Raw genomic sequence first — 20,921 nt, 5'->3', positions numbered from 1 at the left:
TGGATCAATGTCACACACTCACCCCAGTCCAAAGATCTGGGCCCAAATCCATCGTTTTTTTGCACTCCACACCACCCTGGGTTAGACAATGGCGATATGCAAATCAGCTCTGACCCTGTGCCCCATGGGAACAGTCCAGTCCGAACTACAAAAGCCATGTCCTTCCCAGAACGGAATCAAGCATCCGATGGATTTGGGCACAGATCTTTGGACTGGGGTGAATGTGTGACATTGATCCACATTCTGTCCATCACCTGTTTTGTTTGCAATTGCCGCCATAAGTGCGCTGGGGATGCTCAGACGTGGGTCCCAGGCACTCCACACCACTGGAGTCAAGCTAGCTGGGCTGCTGAGAGGTGTTACCTCGAAACCGGTCCGGTCCTCGGATGCTTGATTCCGTTCTGGGAAGGACATGGCTTTTGTAGTTCGGACTGGACTGTTCCCATGGGGCACAGGGTCAGAGCTGATTTGCATATCGCCATTGTCTAACCCAGGGTGGTGTGGAGTGCAAAAAAACGATGGATTTGGGCCCAGATCTTTGGACTGGGGTGAATGTGTGACATTGATCCACATTCTGTCCATCACCGGTTTTGTTTTTCTTTAATCCGTCGGCGGATATCACGCAAGACACCCGATGCAATCTCACAGCACGGTAACTTTAAACGCTTCCCAGAGCGTTCCCGCGATGTCCACCGTTCCCTCGTTTTCCCTAGAATAGTTTTTTTTGGCTTCTGCTATACTTTGAGCTCTGAAGGCTGCAACCGCCACGCAAATGGTGGCGTCCGATATGTGGGGATCTGTAGTGTCGGAAGCACTGGGGAGTGGTCCGATAGGGTAAGGGCCTTGTGCGACACCGCTACTGTCCAAATGCAAACCGACGCAGAGACTAGCCAGAAGTCTATGCAGGACCACGAGCCATGTACGGAGGAGGCAAACGTGCTCTGGCGATCCGCAGGGTGGTGGCTACGCCATATGTTGTGTAAGCGACCAGCGTCTAGGAGACCCAGTAAAATATCCGCAGCAGGTTTAGGGCAGACCTCGCTGCTGCCAGTTCGGTCCATAGTGGTGTCAAGGCATGAATTAAAATACCCCCCTCATATAATCGAGGCCGGAGGGAACTGTGATATCCGGCGCCACATATCCGAATAGAACGAGGGGTCATCCACATTCGGCCTGTACACATTCACAATTAACACGCTCTCTCCAGACAAGCAACCATGCACTATCGCGAGCCAACAATCATCATCCACTTCAGTCCGGATCACAGTAAAGGGCACCCCTTCTTCACTAGAGTTATTACCCCTCTGGAGTATGTGGAAAAAGGAGGAATACGCCTGCGCTCCCGCCCATCTAGTGCCCACTTTGCTGGCAGATTCAGCAGTAAGGTGAGTTTCTTGTAGAAGGGCAACCTGCACTCCCATACGGTCAAGACATGCAAACACTGATCTAATCTTTTTAGGGGTGTTGAGGCCGCGGACATTCCAGGTAAGGAACTTGACCACACTAATCATCGTGGAGGACCGGTTGCATGTGTTCGCCCAATCAGATGTCAAACATGCGAAAATCACACAGAAAATACCAACATTCATGGTGTCTGTCCGAAAGTGTACAATCTACATTTTGTCCATCCCACAACAAACCCACCCCCCACCCACTTCATCTGCCCCAACAAGCCAAAGCCATCCCAAAGCCCATCCCAACCCTCCCCCCAAAATTCACAAACCCAACTCCCCAACCCCCCTCCCACTTCAGCAACCCCAACATGCCAAAGCCATCCCAATGCCCCACCCTGGTGCCAAACCAATCCCCAACAAAAACAGTAGATAAGCGGGGTACACCCATATGAGGGGGGGCACAGAGTACTACTAACCTCCCATACGGCAGGAGGTGGCCGCGCAGATCTATCATGCGCCATTATACCAAAAGAAAAAGTACAAATCAAAGAATTCCCTTGGATAAAATACAGTAGACCCCTGAACGGCAAAGGTAGGTCGAGAACTGTAATGTACAAGACCCAATCGGAGTGCGTAACATGAACCCATGACAAGGAGCAACCCCTCCCACTAGAAACACCCTATAACGCAAATAATTATAAAAAACATAAGAAGCATCAGTACTTGTAGGGCAACATCTTCAGTAACAAGTATAAGCACTGTTCGTGTTAGAAGCCGCCTGCATCGCAGCCCTGACCAATGCAGCTCTGATAACCATACAGCACTGTGAAAACAGTTTGAGTAGTCATAAAAGTGTGTAGGTGTAAGTTTGTTAGTGGGTCCCTCCTTCACTCCTCTTCATCAGGTACAGACTCACGCCTCCTTCATTGCAGTTTCTTGGCGTGCCCCATCGCAGCTCTCGGAGATGAAAAAGTCTTACCTTAGGGGATTTCCTCGGTCTGTAAGAATTTCTTCACCGAACTGAACTCCTGTCGTGCCGCCTGAACAGCCACTGTAAAATCAGGTAAAAAGGCCAACGTGTTACCTTGATTGCCTTTCTCACGAGCCAACCTCAATATGGTGTCCCGATCCCTGTAATTCAATACTCTCCCTATAATCGGGCGAGGTGACGCCCCAGGGACTGGCTTGGCAGCAAGGTGGGCGCGCTCCACAATGAACAGACTAGAGAGCTGATCCGTACCAAAGATGTCAGAAATTAGGTGTTCTATGTAAGTTTCCATTTTACCCACATTTGTGGACTCCGGCAGTCCCGTAATGCGAATATTATTGCGCCTGGAGCGCGCCTCCAAATCCTCATTCTTTGCCTGAATGAGGGATAACACTTTCCATATTTAATGTCTTATCTGCACCCGAGCTCAGTCCATCTTACGTAGCGGACACCCTATGCTCCACCTCACCCATGTGCGCATATTGTTTTTCCGAGTTGGGACGACATATGGTAAAGACTATGATTAACAGCGGCCATTGTGCCCTCAATTGACTGCAAGGTGCGCTGCATAGCCAGGAGCATGGATTCCAGCGTGGGGGGCCGTCAGGTGGAGCATCCGCCTCAGAGTCTGATGCAGACCACAACGTGATCTTAATGCAAGATTGCGCCTTATCAGTTCTACCCATTGCGCCGAACCAGACACCTAGACAGCAGCTCCCCAGCTGAGATATGAAATGCAAAAAATAGCTGACAGCCCCCAGAAGCGTGCTGCAATGACCCAGACCCCGCAACTGACCACTAACTCCTTGAGTAGTGCACCGAAATGAACCGACCAACACAGTAGTCCCAGTCAGTTACATGTGCAAGCTGAGGGCTGCTACCGGGGCCCCTGAGTCGGCCACGCCAGAGGTCCTAGTGCAGGGCGCCTAAAGCAGGCCAGAGCAGGCACAGCAATGTGCAGGAGTTACAGTGAGGAAAAGACTGTGCCTACACGCCAAGTCAGCTAGGAACACAGCAGGTGTAATCAGTCATATCATCACGCTACATCACCGCCATAGTTCCTTAGCACTGTCCGATGCCCAAGATAGTGAAAGCACACCCTGCATGCAGAACTCTATATGGAGCGCTATACCCCTCAGCGCTTATTGCAAAGTTGGGCCCACGGGACATTCACCTAGAGCCGGAAGATTCTCTCCATCGTCAGGCGCGCTCCAATAACGTGTCCCCAGCAGCAGCTACCAAATTCAGCAGGCGCCACAGATGCGGGCCTCAGCAGGTTAACGGACGTCTTCTCCTGCTCCCACCGCGGCCCAGAGACAGTCAGCTCACCCGCAGCCCGCTCCGCGTCAGCCGCAGCTCACAGGCAGCGGCCTCAGTCCAGGCCCACGCCCACACCTCCAACCCCGGGTGGGGTCGCAAGTTTACTCACCGCAGCCGAGGCGGACGGGCACCTGGGACCCTCAAGACCACAGTCGGCGAACTCACCGCAGGGGCCGCCACAGCCTCCCAGGTCTCGCTCTCACTACCCGGTCAGGCGCCGCGGCCCGATTCCCTGCAGCAAAAGTGCCACCACTGAGCGTGAAGGCACCCCGCAGAGCAGGCAGCAGCTCTTAACGGCACTCCCAGGACTGTAGAAAATATACCAGGGAGCCACAAGTGGACGTGCAGAAACCTTGCAGTTTCAGAGGGGCCTACAGCATCACAGCAGCCGCCATTTTCCGCTCCACAGCAGTAACGTGGTTAGAGCTCGCAGAAACTTCACCAGCAGGTTTTCAGGGCCGCCTTCACTAATGCCAGAAGCAGCAGGGGCTTACAAACCCATACATGTGTCTATTGAGGTCAGATGAGCAGCATAGCAGCAGATAATTGGCGGATTGTAGCACTCCAGGGCAGCCATCTTGCTGTGCGCCCTCCAGCGCCCCCCATAAGAGGCAGGCTGATCGGCGTATCGATGGGCATATTCAAGAGCTCGGTATACCGGTTTCTTCGTGCCCCATCCAGAGCCACAAGAATGACTTGGGCCCGGTTGCGCTGGATCTTCTCCAGCACTCAAGGCAGAAGTAGTATAGGCAGAAAAGCGTATAGAAGACCTCAATTGCAATTGCGACGAAAAGCATCACAGAGCAAGTGCCGCCTTGGGAATTCCAAAGCGCAGAACTGCGGACATTGCACATTCTCTTCGGTTGCGAACAGATCTAACCAAGGCTCTCCCCACTGCTGAAAGAGACCTTGAAACACTTCCGAGTGAAGACGCCATTCATGATCCATCATGCACCGGTAGCTGAGCTCGTCAGTCCTGGCATTAAGGGAACCTGCCATGTGTTGAACCAACAGGGATATGCCCGGATGATGCAGCCATGTCCAAAGGCGAAGAGCCTCTTGACAAGGGGTCCACGACCCCACCCCGCAATGTTTGTTGCAATACCACATGGTGGTGGTGTTGTCCATGAACACCTGCACTACTCTTCCTTTGACAGAAGGAAGGAATGGCTTCAGTGCAAGACAAATCACCCGGAGCTCCACAAGGTTGTTGTGGAGCCCGGACTCCGCCGGAGACCCTCCCCCATTTGGCTGCCCCAACCCAGAAGTGATGCAATTATCACCTCAGTGAACCCTGGTTGGGGAAGGGAGAAGGATTTGCTGTTGACCCAACTGGTGTGCAGTGCCCTCCGAGATCTGGACGACATCGGAAAGACTCCCCATATGCTGCGCCTTCTGGAACTTCAGGTCCCACTGCAGAGCCCACTTATGCCACCTGGCATGGTCCACCAGCAGGAGGTCATGAGGCCCAGCAGCCTCAGGGTCATTCTCACTGAAATCCGGAATAGAGGCTGGAACATCAGTATCATAGCACAAATATCCCGGACTCACTGCTAGGGAGGATAGAACCGATACTGTGCTGTGTCCTGAACCACTCCAATGAAAAGGAGCTTCTAGGAGGGAAATCAGTGCAACTTTGGCACGTTGACCCCAGCGAATTTAGGAGGTTCGCCGTAGTCTGGATGTGGGAGATGACAGCCTGGGGTGAGCCTGCCTCCAACAGCCAATCTTCGAGATATGGGAATACAGGGACCCCAGATCTGCGCAGATGACCTGCGACCACCGCCAACACTTTCGTTAACACCTGAGGGGTGCTGGTAAGGCTAAAGGGGTCATGGTAAACTGAAAATGCTTGTGGCCTACCATGAACGGTAGGTAACATCTTTGGCCCGGCAGTACTCTGGATATGAAAATAAACGTCCTGCAAGTCCAACGCTACCATCCAGTCTCCAGGGTCAAGGGGAGACAAGAACCAGAGCCAATGTCAAAATTTTGAACTTCTCCTTCCGGAGGAAGCGGTTGAAGTCCCTGAGATCCAAGATAGGATGCAGGCCTTTGTCCTTCTTCGGCACCATGAAGTAGTGGGAATAACAAAAAGAACAATTGAGGAACAGAATGCAGAACAAGGTCATACATTCACCCCAGTACAGAGATCTGGGCCTAAATCAATTGTTTTTTTGTTCACCATGCCATTCCAGTTTGGACCCAGCCATATGCAAACCAGTCTTGACCCTGCGCCCAATGGGAACAGTCCAGCCCGAACTGCCAGGCCCTCCCTGGACTGGAGACAAGCATCCTAGGACTGGTTTTGTACTTTCAGCCCTCATCAGTAAGAATAGGTTGACTCCAGTGGCATTGAGAGCACGGGACCCAAGTCTGGGAATACCCGTCCCACTCGGGGTGACGAATGCAAAAAGAACAATTGATGGACAAAATGCAGAACAATGTCATACATTCACTCCAGTTCAGTGGGAATAACAACCACAACCTATTTCTGGCACAGGGACTCGCTCGATGGCTCCCTTGGCTAAGAGAGCCTAAACTTCCTGATGGAGAAGGGACAAGTCATCCTCCGACATGCGATGGAGTGTTGGTGGCATTGATGGAGGGGTAATCTTTAAGGGGGGGAGATGCCCCTTCGGGCTATCTGCAAAACCCACCTGCCTGACGTGATGTGCCAGGAGGTGATGTCAAATCCTGCCACCCACTGGCAACAGGTGGCCGGAAAGTACAGGCTTGGAGACTGATGCAGAGGGGGCACTGGTGGACTGGCCTGCCGGCTGGCCCCCAAACCCACGGCGCTGGGTCCCACTTCCCCGGCCATGCAGAGGCGGGGTAGCTTGCGCCGGCCTGTGGCCCTGGATGGAACGTGGTGGGGCACCCCTTCTGTAGCCACGAAAGGGGCGAAAGGTGGACTGAATGGGGCGAGATGTGGCAGCGAGGCCCAAGGATCTGGCAGTAGCCTGAGAGTCCTTGAGGCGCTCAATTGCATTGTCTGGCTTGTCGCCATACAGGCGACGGCAATCAAAGGGCATGTCCAAAAGGGTCGATTGGACATCCCCGAAAAAGCCAGTGGACCTCAGCCTGGCATAGCCTCTCAAGGCTACTGATGTAGAATTTGTTCTACCTAGCGAGTCAGTAGTATCCAGCCCACATTGAATGGCAAACTTTGCTGTGTCTCTACCCTCTGCAACTGCACGCGAGAGTACAGCCTGGAGCTCCTCCGGGCACTGTGGCAGCACTTGCGCAACCGTGTCCCACACAGAGGGGGTGTAGCGTCCCAAGAGACATGCGGTGTTCACCGACCACAGTCCTAAGCTGGCGTAAGAAAACATCTTCCCATGTTGGATGTTGAGGCTTGGACCGCCAAGCTCTCTGGGGTAGGGTGCTGGGAGAGGAAAATTGGGTAGCCCGAGGCCGGGCGGTGGTGTCGGGCAATGATCCTATCCACAGGTCCATGTGCTGGGCTTGGACCAAGTGTCCAGAAGGATGACTGAGGGCCTCCAACTGCAGCAGGGGCTCTGAAGAGGCCGCTGCTGGCTGAAGCACCTCCGTCAGGAGATTAGTCCTGACTGCCACAGTAGGAAGCTCAAGGCCCAAGGCCTCAGCCGCCCTACGCAACACCACAGCGTAGGAGGCTCCCTCCTCCGTGGCCACGGTAGGGGGAGAAAGCATACCAAGGTCTAGGGAGGTGTCCAGACCACTGTCATCACCAAACTCCTATCTCCACTCCGGTTTCCAGTCCTCTTCACCCTCCTCTGGCTGCCACTCAGGGAGAAAAGGAACACCAGGATAGAACAGTGGTACAAAAGTACCGGCCGGCATTGGTCGGCGCCGGTCAGCCGAGGGGGTAGTCAGGGTTGACACCGGATGGGAACAAAACCGGCATCAGAGGCATCGGAGGAGGAATCTACGCCGGGGAGGTGTTGTGAGGTCAACCGGCGCCAATCTGGATCCAGGCCTAGATCCCTGGGGGCCCTGCTGCGCCGAGGCCAGAGCCATCGGCATTGAAGGCCTAGAACCCCCAACTGAGTCCGCAGGGCCCGAAGGCGCGCTCGCTGAGTCGGGCTGCCCAAAGATGGAGTAGAGGGCTCCGTAAAATGCACGAGGCTGGGCAGGGGACACTCCGGCTCCCGGGAAGGGAGGGCCAAGCTTAAGGACGATGACATTCTGCGTCCCGCATCGACTGACGTACGGGGAGAATGCGAAGAGCAACAGTGCTTCTTCACCCTTTTCTTGTGCTTTGACTTACCAGACGACGAAAACTTCAAGGAGGAATGATGGTGGTGACTCCGTGACCCACGCCCTCCCTCTCTACCGGCACGACCTCCCTCCAGAAGCTTTCGGGACCACTCCTGCGAAGACTGCAGGTCCATGGCCCAACAGTCTGTGCACGACCTCGGGTCGTGGTCTCGCTCCAGACACCAGAGGCACACGAGGTATGGGTCCGTGATGACATCAATTTGTGACAGGAGTCACAAGGCTTGAAGCCGGTACGCCAATATGACATCTCTACGTGCACCAGGAGTAGAAAAAGAGCTAGTCAAAAAAGACCAAGGGTACCGCTCTCTCTCCAGATCTGCGCTGGATGGTGCGGAAAAATAAAGAACTGATGTCAGCGCGCAGGGGTGGTGTCTAAGTAGATACCACAACGTCATTTTGGCACACACAACGAACATGGAGTCGAGCAACGCCACCTACCGACGCACAGGGCTACTGCTGAGAAAAAATTCTCCGGATCCAGTCTGACGCCTGGAGGTAAGGTAAAAAATCTATAACTATTAGTCTCTTTCAGATATCTCCAACTAGGCATCACTTTACGAAGGCTGCCCTCCAAATGGCTGGTCTTACTTTAGCATTTGGGCTACGGTCCTGTAATGACTTCTCACCATCTGATGTCCTTCCTATGCCTACTTTTAAAAGAGGGGCTTATTCCAACCATGACAATTATATTCTATTGGATTTCAGGATACCGCAGCTTTTGGTAGACATGATAATTCGGGAAAGGGAAGAGAACGATCATAATCCCTCGGTCCTTACGGTGAAGGACCTAATTGCCCATGAACCATCATTTCTTTCACAGCGCCAAAGACTAATTTTGGAGGTCACTTGCAACCATAGGAATATAAAGTGTGAAGCTGTGTTCTCTTCTCCTGAGTTATTAGGAATGATGTACACTGATTCAGCTCTTCATATGGTGGAGATGCTTAATAATTCGGGTTAGCACAACAAATTGTTTTCAGGACTTAAAAATGTCCTTAAGAATTTTAGGAAGATATCAGACAAGGCTAACCAGGCTGGGTGGTTCTCTCATCAATTTGAGAGGCAAATATCTGCCTCCTTAAACCTCTAAAGAAAGGAATAAGTCATGAGATTAGGCACTGTAGAGTATAGAAGTCTGTTATAAAGCAAGCCAATACAAATTAGGAAAGGAATAGATGGAAAGACCTTGTAGAAGCTTCTGCTAACAATAACCTTAGGACATTTTGGCGGTTAATGAAACTGGGCTTTGGGAATTTACCTAGGCCAGAGGAATAGTCTATTCTCCCATTTGAATGGGTTAACCATTTTGGGAACCTGCATTCATATTCACGGGTAACTGACTTGTTTTTCGAGACCAGCGAATAAGACTTTGACTCTCCTCCCGAGCCTACTCTTCACAAGTTGTTTTCACCCTAGCCGAGACAGCTGCAGCGGCCTCCTCTCAGAAGTCTAGCAGGGCGCCGGGCCTGGATAAGATCCCAGTGGATCTTTTAAAATCTGATCTAAGTATTTGGGTTCCATTTATTAACACTGTTCCCAACACCATGGAAGGGGGCAGTGATCGTTCCAGTATTCAAAAAAAGGAAGCCCAAACGTTTTGTCTAATTACCGCCCAATTAGTCTCCTCAACAACTTATAAAAGATTTCTGAAAACAGGTCTTGGAGAGATTAGACTGGATTGAGGATAATCATATTCATTCCCACCTCCAGGCAGGGTTCAGATCAAAAACCAGTTCTTTTGACCAGGTCTTCCGCTTTCTGATGACTAAGTGGAAGACTGGGGATGTTGGGGGGAGGAGCCCTTTTTGTGGCGTTTATTGATCTTAGAGACGCTTTAGACCTGGACCCCAGGAATAAACTCTGGGGGGTTTCTTCACAAGCTGGAAATCTCTGATTATTTTTTAATCATCATTGTGCACCTTCATGAGGGGAACTTAGTCAGGATTCATTGTGGTGTGAATGGCGTATTAATTCAGAAAAATCGACATCAATGAGGGTGTCCGCCAAGGTTGTGTTTTAGCCTCCACTCTTTTCCTTTTGTATGTTAATAACAGTGTTAATAGCCTGCACAATTATGACAACAATACCCTTATGCTAGCAGGGAATAACATTCCAGCCCTCTTCTTTCTAGACGTTACTCTTCTGCTTGTTAAAACTAGAGCTAGTTTGCAAACCTTTGCTGACAGATTTAACACTCTTTTCTTGTTCCACAGCCTTGAAAGAAAAACCAACAAGGTGACTTACAGCACGAGTAAGAGGGTGATGGGAATCATTCATCTGAAGAAGGAAGTGTTGGAAAGGGTTAAGAAGTTGGATTAACAAGGGATACCTTTGGGTGACTCGGGTTCATGGGTGTCCGATTTCGGAAAGTTAATTCTAGAGCGGCCATCGTTAAACTTGTAGAAAATGGCATCCTGGTATTCAATTCTTCCAGCTATGGATATTTATAAAGCCCAACCTAGGTTTTCATCAATGTATGCCGCAGAGTTATGGGGACACTGTCTTATGGGTTCATTGGGGACCAATGAGAATGATTTTTTAAGAGCGCTTACTGGCCTGGGAAGAGTTACCCCTTTAGCTCAACTCTGAATGGACCTTCATCTTAAACCAGTCATAGCGTTGGCTTCATTAAAGCGGTTAGTTTACTGGATCAGTGCATGGGCCATTGAGGAATTACAGTCCTATAGAGAGAGTGATGCGGATATTTTTAACCTACACCGCACTAACAAGACCATGTGACTAGCCTATGTCAAGAAAACACTTTACGAACTAGGTTTAGGCAAATTTTGGGAAGAGCCTTCCTCCATTAAGCTTACTGCAGCTAATGCTGCTAAAACTAGATACTGGGAGAGAGCCATTTCCCAGAATGTTTTGGCTAGTTTTACAGGTAGTTACACAATACGTTTTACTACATAAGAGTGTGCCCAAAGCGGAGGAAGATCTTGATTTTTATTATCCAGTCATTGCATGCTTTAGAGTTTAGGTAAGGTACTTGCTGACATGTGCCTGTAGGGGAGCCCATTTTTCAAAAAACACAAGTCCACCTTGTGCCACACATGCATGCTACTTGACGAAACTGAGGAGCATTTGTTCTTGCTTTGCTCATATTATACTAGACCCAAGGCCAGGTGGATTGTTACTTTGTGCCGCCTGTTGGGATGTCACATCGCAAGCATGCTTTCCGAATGAGTAAAAGTGATTCCACTAGTGTAGTAAGTAGTGACCGCAGTATCTAAATTTCTCTTTGAAAAGTGGTCAGACTTCAAGTGGATTCTCGATTAATTACGTTTAGTTACACCTAAGAACTTTGTTATGTGCATTTTGTAGTGGTAGGACATGGGTTGCGCAAATTGCATTTTGAGGAGTGTTAAAAGTGATTTTCTAGTTCAATTTTTCTAGTTAAACTGAATAGGATGTTCGATCGGTCAATAAAATTAAACATGAGCTGGAGTAGGAATTTGGGTTGTGGCTTCTGTGCTTTAGATGTAGCCTGAGGTCCAAGGAAGAAGAGGAATGTAGGGATTTGAAAAAGCAATTCTGACAAGGGACCATAAAAACATTGGTTTCTCTACTCAATAGCCTTTATGTGCAAGGGCAGACATAAGAAACAGGCTTAAGTATCACTATGTAGAGACTTGCACCACGTACATTGGTGATGGAGGAAACACGGAAATCTGCAACTTCAAATCCATACAGTACTTCAAGATGACATTTTTAGAGTAAACTTCATTATAGAAAATATATATATATTTTTTCGGGAAAAAATAAGGGAGGTTACGGTTTCAATGGTGTCTCTATATCACGTGTGATGAAAGCGGTGATTTACATGGTGAGTGAATTGCATGACCTACTTCAATACCCATAAGCAGTTGTGCAAACAAATCTGAGTGACTGGAATGGACCTGGATCTATTTCATAAGATGATGAACTTGTGCGAGAAAGGTTGCCAACAAACTGTGCATCTACATTTTCGCATTTTCAATGTTTAGTAATCAATCCAACTACCTACATTTTGGTGCATAGATTAACATAATTTGCTCAGAGAATTGCCAAACAGATTTATTCACAGAATTGTAAATTTACATGTATATCTTAGCTAATTCCCTCTTGTAAAATGCACAAATTAGAACATAGATGTAAAATAAATACTTCAAGGTTATGAACTCGAATATACACAGAAGTAAATAGTTAACTTACCTTTTGTTCTACAGTTGCTATTGCCTTTTCTTTTTCCTTTTCTAGGATATTTTGTGCTTTTTTTAAAGATTCTGTTGCCTTTAATAATTTTTCTTTGGTATCTCCATGCTCCTTTGATAAAGAACCATTCTCCAACTTCAGTTTCTTAACGTCCCCTAATAACATTTCATGCTTGGCACACATCTCCTTCTCCTTATCAATGGCACTGAGACTTAATTTCTGTAAGTCTTCTTTAAGCAAGTGCTTTTCTTCCTCTAACTTTGTTTGTTGCTGTTTTGCTTGCTCTAGGCACTCAATTTTCTTTTTCAAGTCCAACGCACTGCTGGATGATCTAAAATGCAAAGTGAAGCACAGGTACATGCCTAAAGATTATTCGGAGAAAACATTCACAACTGAGTATCTAATTCCAATCTATGATAGACACACTTAAGCAATCTCGGTCTCTACAAGAAGGTTTACTGTATGAGAATAACACGTAAAGTAAACTCAGGATTACACAAAAAATGTGCACATTCACACAAAAAAAGAAAAGCTATTGCAACTCTAGTCTTAAGACCAACCCATCAAAGTTCATAAGTGCCCTAGTGGTGTGTAACCAAGAAATTGAAACGAGTTGGCACACTCAAGCTTTTTAGGGTACCTACAGATTATCTCCCTGGTCGGTGATTCTTATCCACGGAGGTGGAGTATAACAAGAGCATCAAATAATAAGTTCGAGGCATGTGGGCTGCTGAATTCATATCTGTGCATAGATCGCCACCTAGTGTTGGGTCCGGATGATTGCACATTGTTGTCCTGGAAGAGTCTTCGAAGTATCACGAGATAGGTGGCTCCTCCCATGGACTACAGTGCGCATGGGCATCACCTCCATCCCCAGATTGTTTTTTTCCGCCATTGGGTTCGGATGGGTTTCGGTTCCCTCTGTCGGAACCGATAGTTGTTCAACTTCTACTCGAGACCAAAAGGTCTTTAGGCTGGGCGTCGGTATAGTTGCGTACGGGTTTCTTTCTGACTCTCAGCCCCGATCTCTTGCTGCCCTTCCACGTGCTTTCGGCGCGGACGGGCCTACACTACACTCTTGCTATGGAGCGGACTCCGTTTAAGAAGTGCCCGGTGTGTAACTCTAAATATTCACACCTCGATGTGCACCCTGTGTGCAATACCTGCTTGTCACCGGATCACCGCGAAGACACCTGCATGGCGTGTTCGAAGTTCCGGAGCAAGAAGACTTTGAAGATTCGTCGAGCCCATAGGCTCCAGGCTAAGTTATCGGCTACGGCGCCCCCACCAGATGACATTTTCCAAGAATCTGTCGAGGAAGAAGAAGACGTGCTAGGTTCGGACTCTAATCCCGCATCCGAGGGGGAGACCTACGACGCGGGTGAGGAGAACTTTGACGAAGTCACCGACGAGGTAGGGGACGACGATCAGGCTTTTGCCACGATGGGAGATAGCTCGGAGGAGGAGCATCCCCAACCAGACTCAGGGGTTATTCCCCTTCATACGGCCCAGGTCGAGGGATCGCCTTCGGGCCTTACCCAAGATCTAACTATGAGTCCTACGTCCCCGCCTTCGGGCCCGGTCACGGACATTTGTGAACCATCACTTACGTCGAAGAAAACGAAAGTGAAGCTAACTGGTCACGCACCCTCGGATGCGAAACCGAAAGCGAAAGTTGAGCTGGTCAAGAAGGTTCTGGAGGCGTCAACTTCCAAGAAAGTCAAAATGGCCGACTCGAAGAGCCACGCCAAAATGGCCGACCCGAAGCCCTCGGGGTCGGTGCCGAAGGCGAAATCGTCCGACGCGGCTGCGTCGGTTCCGAAAGGGGTCGTGGACCCGAAGAAGGCTCCAAAGAAGCGTCAGGGCGACAACGCTCATAGGCATGGGGCGTCGGCTCCGAAGAAAGTGGCTGCCGGCGATCAGGCTCTCGACGACGAGGGGTCGCTCGGACCGGTCAAGCCCTCTCCGGCCTTGACGATGAAGGTAGCGGAATCCCTGCAGCGGATACGAAAGGACAGTGTGGTTCCCGCTCAGGACGCTGTAACGCCTAAGCTCACGCCTAAGCCTGCGAAGGGGCAAACGCCTATCCGTTTCACCCTACCACCCAAGTCGGCGCCGAAGGCCTTCGCCTCGAAACAGGGCGGACCCTCGAAGGAGGTATTGACGCCGAAAGCTGCCTTGGTGGTGTCGAAGCTTCGGCTCCAGCCGCTTGCTGAAGAGGAACGTCGTGAGGTAATCATCGACGCCAACACCGGGAAACTGTCTCTCCTCAAGAGGAAGATCACGACGGAGCCGGCGTTGGAACATTTCAAGATCCCTCTCAAAAACAAAAGGGACTCTGCGGACTCTTCGGCTCTGGTGGAACCTGTGTCCCCACAAGCCCTGGGACACTCGCCGACGCATTCCCCCGCAGGCGATGCGGACGAAGAAGATGCCGAGTACACCTATCCGGCGTACTCGGATCCGGAGGAGGAGCGCGAACCTTGGTCCGCCGGAGGCGACACGGAGGACCCGCAATCGGGTCAGGACACGCAACTTTTTGCGGCCAAAACGTCCCCGACGGAGGACTCGGCGGCCTTTAATGCTCTGATCGAGCGAGCTGCGGCTAACCACGACGTCGAGCTGCACTCGGACCCCGTGGATGTGGACTTCTTATTCGACACCTTCTCTGTAGCTGAAAAGTCAGTCAAAACGCTGCCGATGCTCAAAGGGGTGCTTAAACATGCAACGGAGGTCTTCAAGGAGCCCACACGGGCGCGTGTGGTCAACCCTCGCATCGACAGGAAATATAAGGCAGCGCCCACGGATCCTACATATATCAGGGGACACTTGCCATTGGACTCCTTGGTTGTTTCCAACGCTCGGAAGAGGGCGAACTCTCAAACTACTGGTGACGCTCCTCCCCCAGACAAAGAGTCCAAGGTCTTCGAGGCCTCAGGCAAGCAGATTGCTGCACAGGCAGCTAATATCTGGAGAATCTCTAACACCCAAGCCCTGCTTGCACGTTATGATAGGGCCCACTATGACACCTTAGAAGCCATACTGCAACACTTGCCTGACCAATACAAAGAGGCAGGAGAGATGCTGATTCAGGAAGGAAAACTCATTACGAATGCATCCATCAAATATGCCCTGGATGTGGCTGAAACAGCCTCCAGGGCTATCAATACCAGTGTGTTGCTTAGACGCCATGCCTGGCTTCGAATTTCAGGGTACAAACCCGACATCCAAACTACAATACTGAATCAAACAGTGAATCCTGACCACCTGTTTGGACCTGAGGTGGATGCCACCCTGGAGAAAATGAAAAAAGATACGGAAACTGCCAAATCAATGGGGGCTTTACAAAGTCAGCAGTTTCGGAGTGGTTCCTTTCGCCGCTCAAACTCCAGAGGCACCTCAAGGGGGCAGGCATCCCAGTCCACACAATATTACAAGAGTAACACCCAGACCTCGTACAACAACAAGGGTAGAGGTGGTTACAGAGGCAATAATGTCAAGGGCAGGGGACGTGGAAACAATAGCTCCAGGTCCACCACCACCAACAAACAGTGACGTCTTGTCACTGCCCCCCGACCATACAACACCGGTTGGGGGGAGACTCCAGCAGTTCCTGCCGGCGTGGAAGACCATCACCACGGACAGGTGGGTGAGGTCTCTTATCCAGTACGGGTACTGTCTAGAGCTTACTTCCATTCCACCGGACATACCCCCAAGAAGCCGTCCTATGTCAGGCGAGCATTTGACCTTGTTGCAGCAGGAAGTTCTAGTCATGCTGCAAAAAGGGGCAATAGAGCTCGTTCCATTGCGAGAGCGGGGAACAGGGGTTTACTCCCTGTATTTTCTGATTCCCAAGAAGGACGGATCCCTCAGGCCAATCCTGGACCTCAGGCCCCTAAACTGGTACATACTCTCGGAGCACTTCCATATGCTCACGTTGCAGCAAGTGCTTCCCCTGCTTCAGCAGGGGGATTTCCTGGCTACGCTGGATCTGAAAGATGCCTATTTTCATATCCCCCTACATCCTTCCCACAGGAAGTATCTCAGATTCACGATCTTAGACCAGCATTACCAGTTCAAGGTCCTGCCGTTCGGGGTCACCACGGCACCAAGGGTATTTACAAAGTGCCTAGCGACTGTGGCGGCGCATCTCCGTCGCCAGCACGTCCACGTCTTTCCTTACCTGGACGACTGGCTCATTCAGGCAAGGACGGAACGACAGTGCGTGGACCATGTGTCACGCACCATTCATCTCCTGCACGATCTGGGATTCTCTCTGAACTACCCCAAGTCCCATCTCCAGCCCGCCCACGTGCGACAGTATCTGGGCGCGACAATCAACACTCTGGCAGCCACTGCGCAGCCAAATTCAGTGAGAATCGCCAGTATCCAGGCGCTGATCCAACGATTCAGACCCCAGCACTCGCTTCCAGCGAAGGTGTTCATGCAGTTGATAGGCATGATGGCCTCCTGCATCTCCATTGTCCCGCACGCGAGACTACATATGCGTCCGCTTCAGTAGTGCCTTGGACTCAGGCTCATGGGCAACTGACAGACCTAGTGTTGGTGAGCGGTCGGGCATACAACTCTCTGCATTGGTGGAATCCACAAAACCTTTGCAAAGGCCGACCATTCCTAGAGCCTGTCCCACAGATTGTCCTGACGACGGACGCCTCTCTCCAGGGGTGGGGAGCGCATGTACTCCATTACACTGTGCAGGGACTATGGACACTACAGCAGAGGAAGATGCACATCAATGTGTTGGAACTGATGGCAATCTTCATGGCCTTAAAGGCGTTCAAAGTACATCTGTGCAACAAAGTCGTGTTGATCCGGACGGACAACATGACGGCCATGTACTACATTCAGAAGCAGGGAGGCACACACTCTCCACAGCTGTCTCATCTGGCTCAGAGCATGTGGAAGTGGGCCATTCAGAGGAACATCTTCCTCATGGCAGAGCATCTCCCGGGCAAGGACAATCAAATGGTGGTACCACATCAAAGGCTTCATCTCACTCCCAGCCTTCTGACGAAGAGCCATGGCGACATTCAGCACCCAGATCCGCAACAGCTCAACCTGGCGATCTGGCTCCTAGAGTCCTAGAGTTTGGCTACCTCAATCTTCCTCCCGATTGCATGGACATCATTCGGGAGGCAAGGAAGCCCACTACTAGAGCTTGTTATGCGGCTAAATGGAAGAGGTTTGTCATCTACTGTGCTAACCACAATATTGACCCGCTAGATGCTTCCATTCAGAATATCATCTGTTACCTTTTCCACCTGTATCAATGCAATCTAGCGTACTCTTCCATCCGCATTCACCTGTCTGCTATGGCAGCATACCTCCAGAATAGGCAGCACCTGTCACTCTTTAAGGTCCCTGCTATCAAGGCCTTTCTGGAAGGACTCAAAAGGGTCATTCCACCAAGGACCCCACCAGCTCCAGAATGGAACCTCAATGTGGTTCTTACGAGGCTGATGGGTCCTCCCTTTGAGCCACTGCACTCTTGTGAGCTTCAGTTTCTGACTTGGAAGGTTGCGTTCTTAGTGGCGATTACATCGCTTAGGAGGGTTAGCGAGCTGCAGGCGCTCACCATCCAAGAAGCTTTCTTCCAGGTACATGCTAACAGGGTGGTGCTCCGCACTAACCCTAAATTCCTACCCAAGGTGGTATCACAATTCCACATTAACCAGACAATCGAATTGCCGGTGTTTTTCCAAAACCCAGAGACGCTGGCGGAGCGCATGCTCCACACCCTTGATGTTAAGAGGGCCTTGATGTATTATGTAGACAGGACAAAAGATTTCCGCAAAACCAAACAACTTTTTGTTGCTTTTGCCACTCACCACAAGGGAATCGCTATCTCCAAAGCGGGGATTGCTAGGTGGATAGTAAAGTGCATTCAGATCTGTTACGCTAAAGCTAAGCGCACTCTCACTATCCCACCAAGGGCCCACTCCACCAGGAAGTTGGGGGCCTCTATGGCTTTCCTAGGTAACATTCCCTTAGAAGATTTCTGTAGAGCAGCCACATGGTCTACCACACATACTTTCACTAAACACTACTGTGTAGACGTACATTCCAAACAGCAGGCAGCTGTTGGTCAGGCTGTTCTAAAAACGCTTTTTCAGACTGCTGCAGCTGGCACGGGCGGCCGCCGTTAATGGAGGGACTGCTATGTATTCTATGCACAGATATGAATTCAGCAGCCCACATGCCTCGAACTGCAAATGCTACTTACCAGTATGCATCTGTTCTTGGCATGTAGGGCTGCTAACATTCATATCGCCCACCCTCCTCCCCGGCGCCTGTAGCAGCTGCAGAATTCATTCATATGCATACATATGCTCATAGCATGGTCATCACTCACATTCTTCACTCCATCTCTGCCAATGGCTAAAAACAATCTGGGGATGGAGGCGATGCCCATGCGCACTGTAGTCCAGGGGAGGAGCCACCTATCTCGTGATACTTCGAAGACTCTTCCAGGACAACAATGTGCAATCATCCGGACCCAACACTAGGTGGCGATCTATGCACAGATATGAATGTCAGCAGCCCTACATGCCAAGAACAGATGCATACTGGTAAGTAGCATTTGCATTCTTAATCTTGATGACAGGCTACATAGATTACAACAAAAGAGCGATATGGGACGCTTGTAGGTTCAGCATAAAAGCCCCAGAGAATACAGTTTAGAGGAAGAGGTATGCAATACCTATGGGTGGAAGGAGGGAGGCAGGGGCTAGGTCGGTAAAACACCCTACTCTTAGGTGGAAACAGGGTGTCTCCCAATTTTGGAAAAAAAGCCCTCACAAACCATTGGGGTTGGGTGTTATGCTTCATTATTTATATCATTATAAAATACTGCCCTGCCCACATATAACCGGATTAATCGAACTTCCAATATCGATTATCTTATGATGGAGGCTAAAGATTGGGGCAAGTTTGAAGATTTTGAAGTTGTCCCAAGGCATGATAGCGACCACAATGCCCTGGTATTATCGCTTAAACCCGGTGCATTTGGGTTGACTAATCCTGCTTCCAACTCCACCCTGGCACCCCCACCTTATATTTTATCTAATAATAGGAGAAGAGTAAAATGGCCTTCGTGCCTAGACTCTCCCACCCGACTTGCACAAATTTATCAGCTAGCTGTCCCATTAATAAGCGATATGGGAAATTCCACCTCCCACGGGCAGACTATAGAAATCTAGCTAGTTGAGAGTCTAGGGGCGGTATTTTATCCGGTTTGCGGGTCCAAGCCGCACCGGAATAAAACACATCCCTGGCACAATCACACATGCAAAAATCTTAAGAAAGACCTTCTTATGGCTATTAAATCCAAGGAGGTCCCTAAAATTAGAACAACTAGACTCCTGTATGAGAAGGCACTTACTAGAGCTAAGAGCGAGTGGGAGGAATCTAGGTGGGAGGAGCTGAGACAGGCACTACTTTTAAAAGATTCCAAGACCTTTTGGCTAATCGTCACCTCTTCAGCAATAGGTGAGAGAGACACTGGGGTCTCGAATATTGCCCCTATAGTGTGGGAGGCTCACTTTAAGTCACTTTACACAAGCCCTGAGATGGAGGAGAGTGGGAGGCTGCCCCAGGGAGGGATTTCAGAATTGGCTTTGGCTACACGGGATGTTGTGCCGCGGGACCCCGGGCATGAGAGTCGATTGCCGGGGGCCCCGGGGACCGAGAGTTTGGTCCTTTGCACCCGCTTGACTCGGGACCCCTTGCATGAGTGTGGATTGCTGGGGGCCCCGGTTACTGGGCCTTGCCCTTGCCAGAACCCTAGCTCTGATCGGGCCTCCGAGACCTCGGTCGCCCCAGACCCCCCGCACGAGAGCCGACTGCCGGGGGCCTTGGGACCTGGGACCTCGAATACCCGCATCAGCATACCACGAGACCCCCTGCAAGAGTGTCGCCTGCGGTGGGCCCCGGGCACAGGGTCTTCCCCTCATAGAACCCATGGCTCTATTCGAGCTCCCGAGCTCCCAATGGCCCCAGACCCCCCGCATGAGTGTAGACTGCCGGGGGCCTTGGGTCCTGGACCAGGACTTTGCCCTGCAACTGTAAAAATAGGTGCCCTTACTGGAGCCCCCGCTTACTGTCCAATTAACATCACACTCAGGGAAGTCGAACTGGCAATTGAGAAATTGCTCCCGAATAAGGCTCCGGGCTTGGATAAGCTCCCTGGAGATCTTTTTAGATCCCAGCCAAAGACCTGGGCTCCATATTTGCTGGTTCTGTTTAATGCTGTTATACGGGGATCCCCAGTCCCTGAAACCTGGCTGGGGGCAGAGATTGTTCCAATCTTTAAAAAGGGCTGTCCACTTGCTCCATCAAACTATAGACCAATTAGTCTACTCGATACCACACAGAAGTTGATGGGCCGAATTCTGCTGGAGAGGCTACTGGGCTGGATGGAGGAAAACAAAATCCTGACCACCCTCCAAGCCGGTTTTAGATCAGGGGTCTCGACCCTGGACCAGATCTTTCGACTCCAGGCCCTATACTGGAAAACTGCAAGAGTAGAGGGTGGCAGCCTCTACCTTGTCTTTGTGGACCTGCGGGCCGCATTCGATCTGGTCCCGAGGGAGAGGCTCTGGACGGTCCTGGAGGATCTTGGTCTCCCTCCCTACTTACTGCACTCCATAATCTGGCTCCACACTGGGAATTATGCCCGGGTGAGGTGTGGGAAGAACAGGGAATTATCTGATCGTTTCCCTGTCACACGAGGAGTACGT

General features: G+C 50.6%; 1 protein-coding gene across 1 annotated transcript in view; it reads right to left on the bottom strand.

Moving 5' to 3' along the window:
• Positions 1-20,921, bottom strand: part of EEA1 (early endosome antigen 1) — a 641,400-nt gene that overhangs the window by 300,306 nt on the left and 320,173 nt on the right. Inside the window, exon 19 of the mRNA XM_086919279.1 lies at positions 12,163-12,493. Within this exon, the coding sequence (XP_086775405.1) occupies positions 12,163-12,493 (331 nt within the window). The remainder of the gene's footprint in view (positions 1-12,162; positions 12,494-20,921) is intronic.

Source organism: Lissotriton vulgaris, chromosome 1_1 (assembly GCF_964263255.1).
Source record: "Lissotriton vulgaris chromosome 1_1, aLisVul1.2, whole genome shotgun sequence".
In the NCBI taxonomy this organism is placed as follows: Eukaryota; Metazoa; Chordata; class Amphibia; order Caudata; family Salamandridae; genus Lissotriton; species Lissotriton vulgaris.
This window is presented reverse-complemented; position numbering and strand designations above follow the sequence as displayed.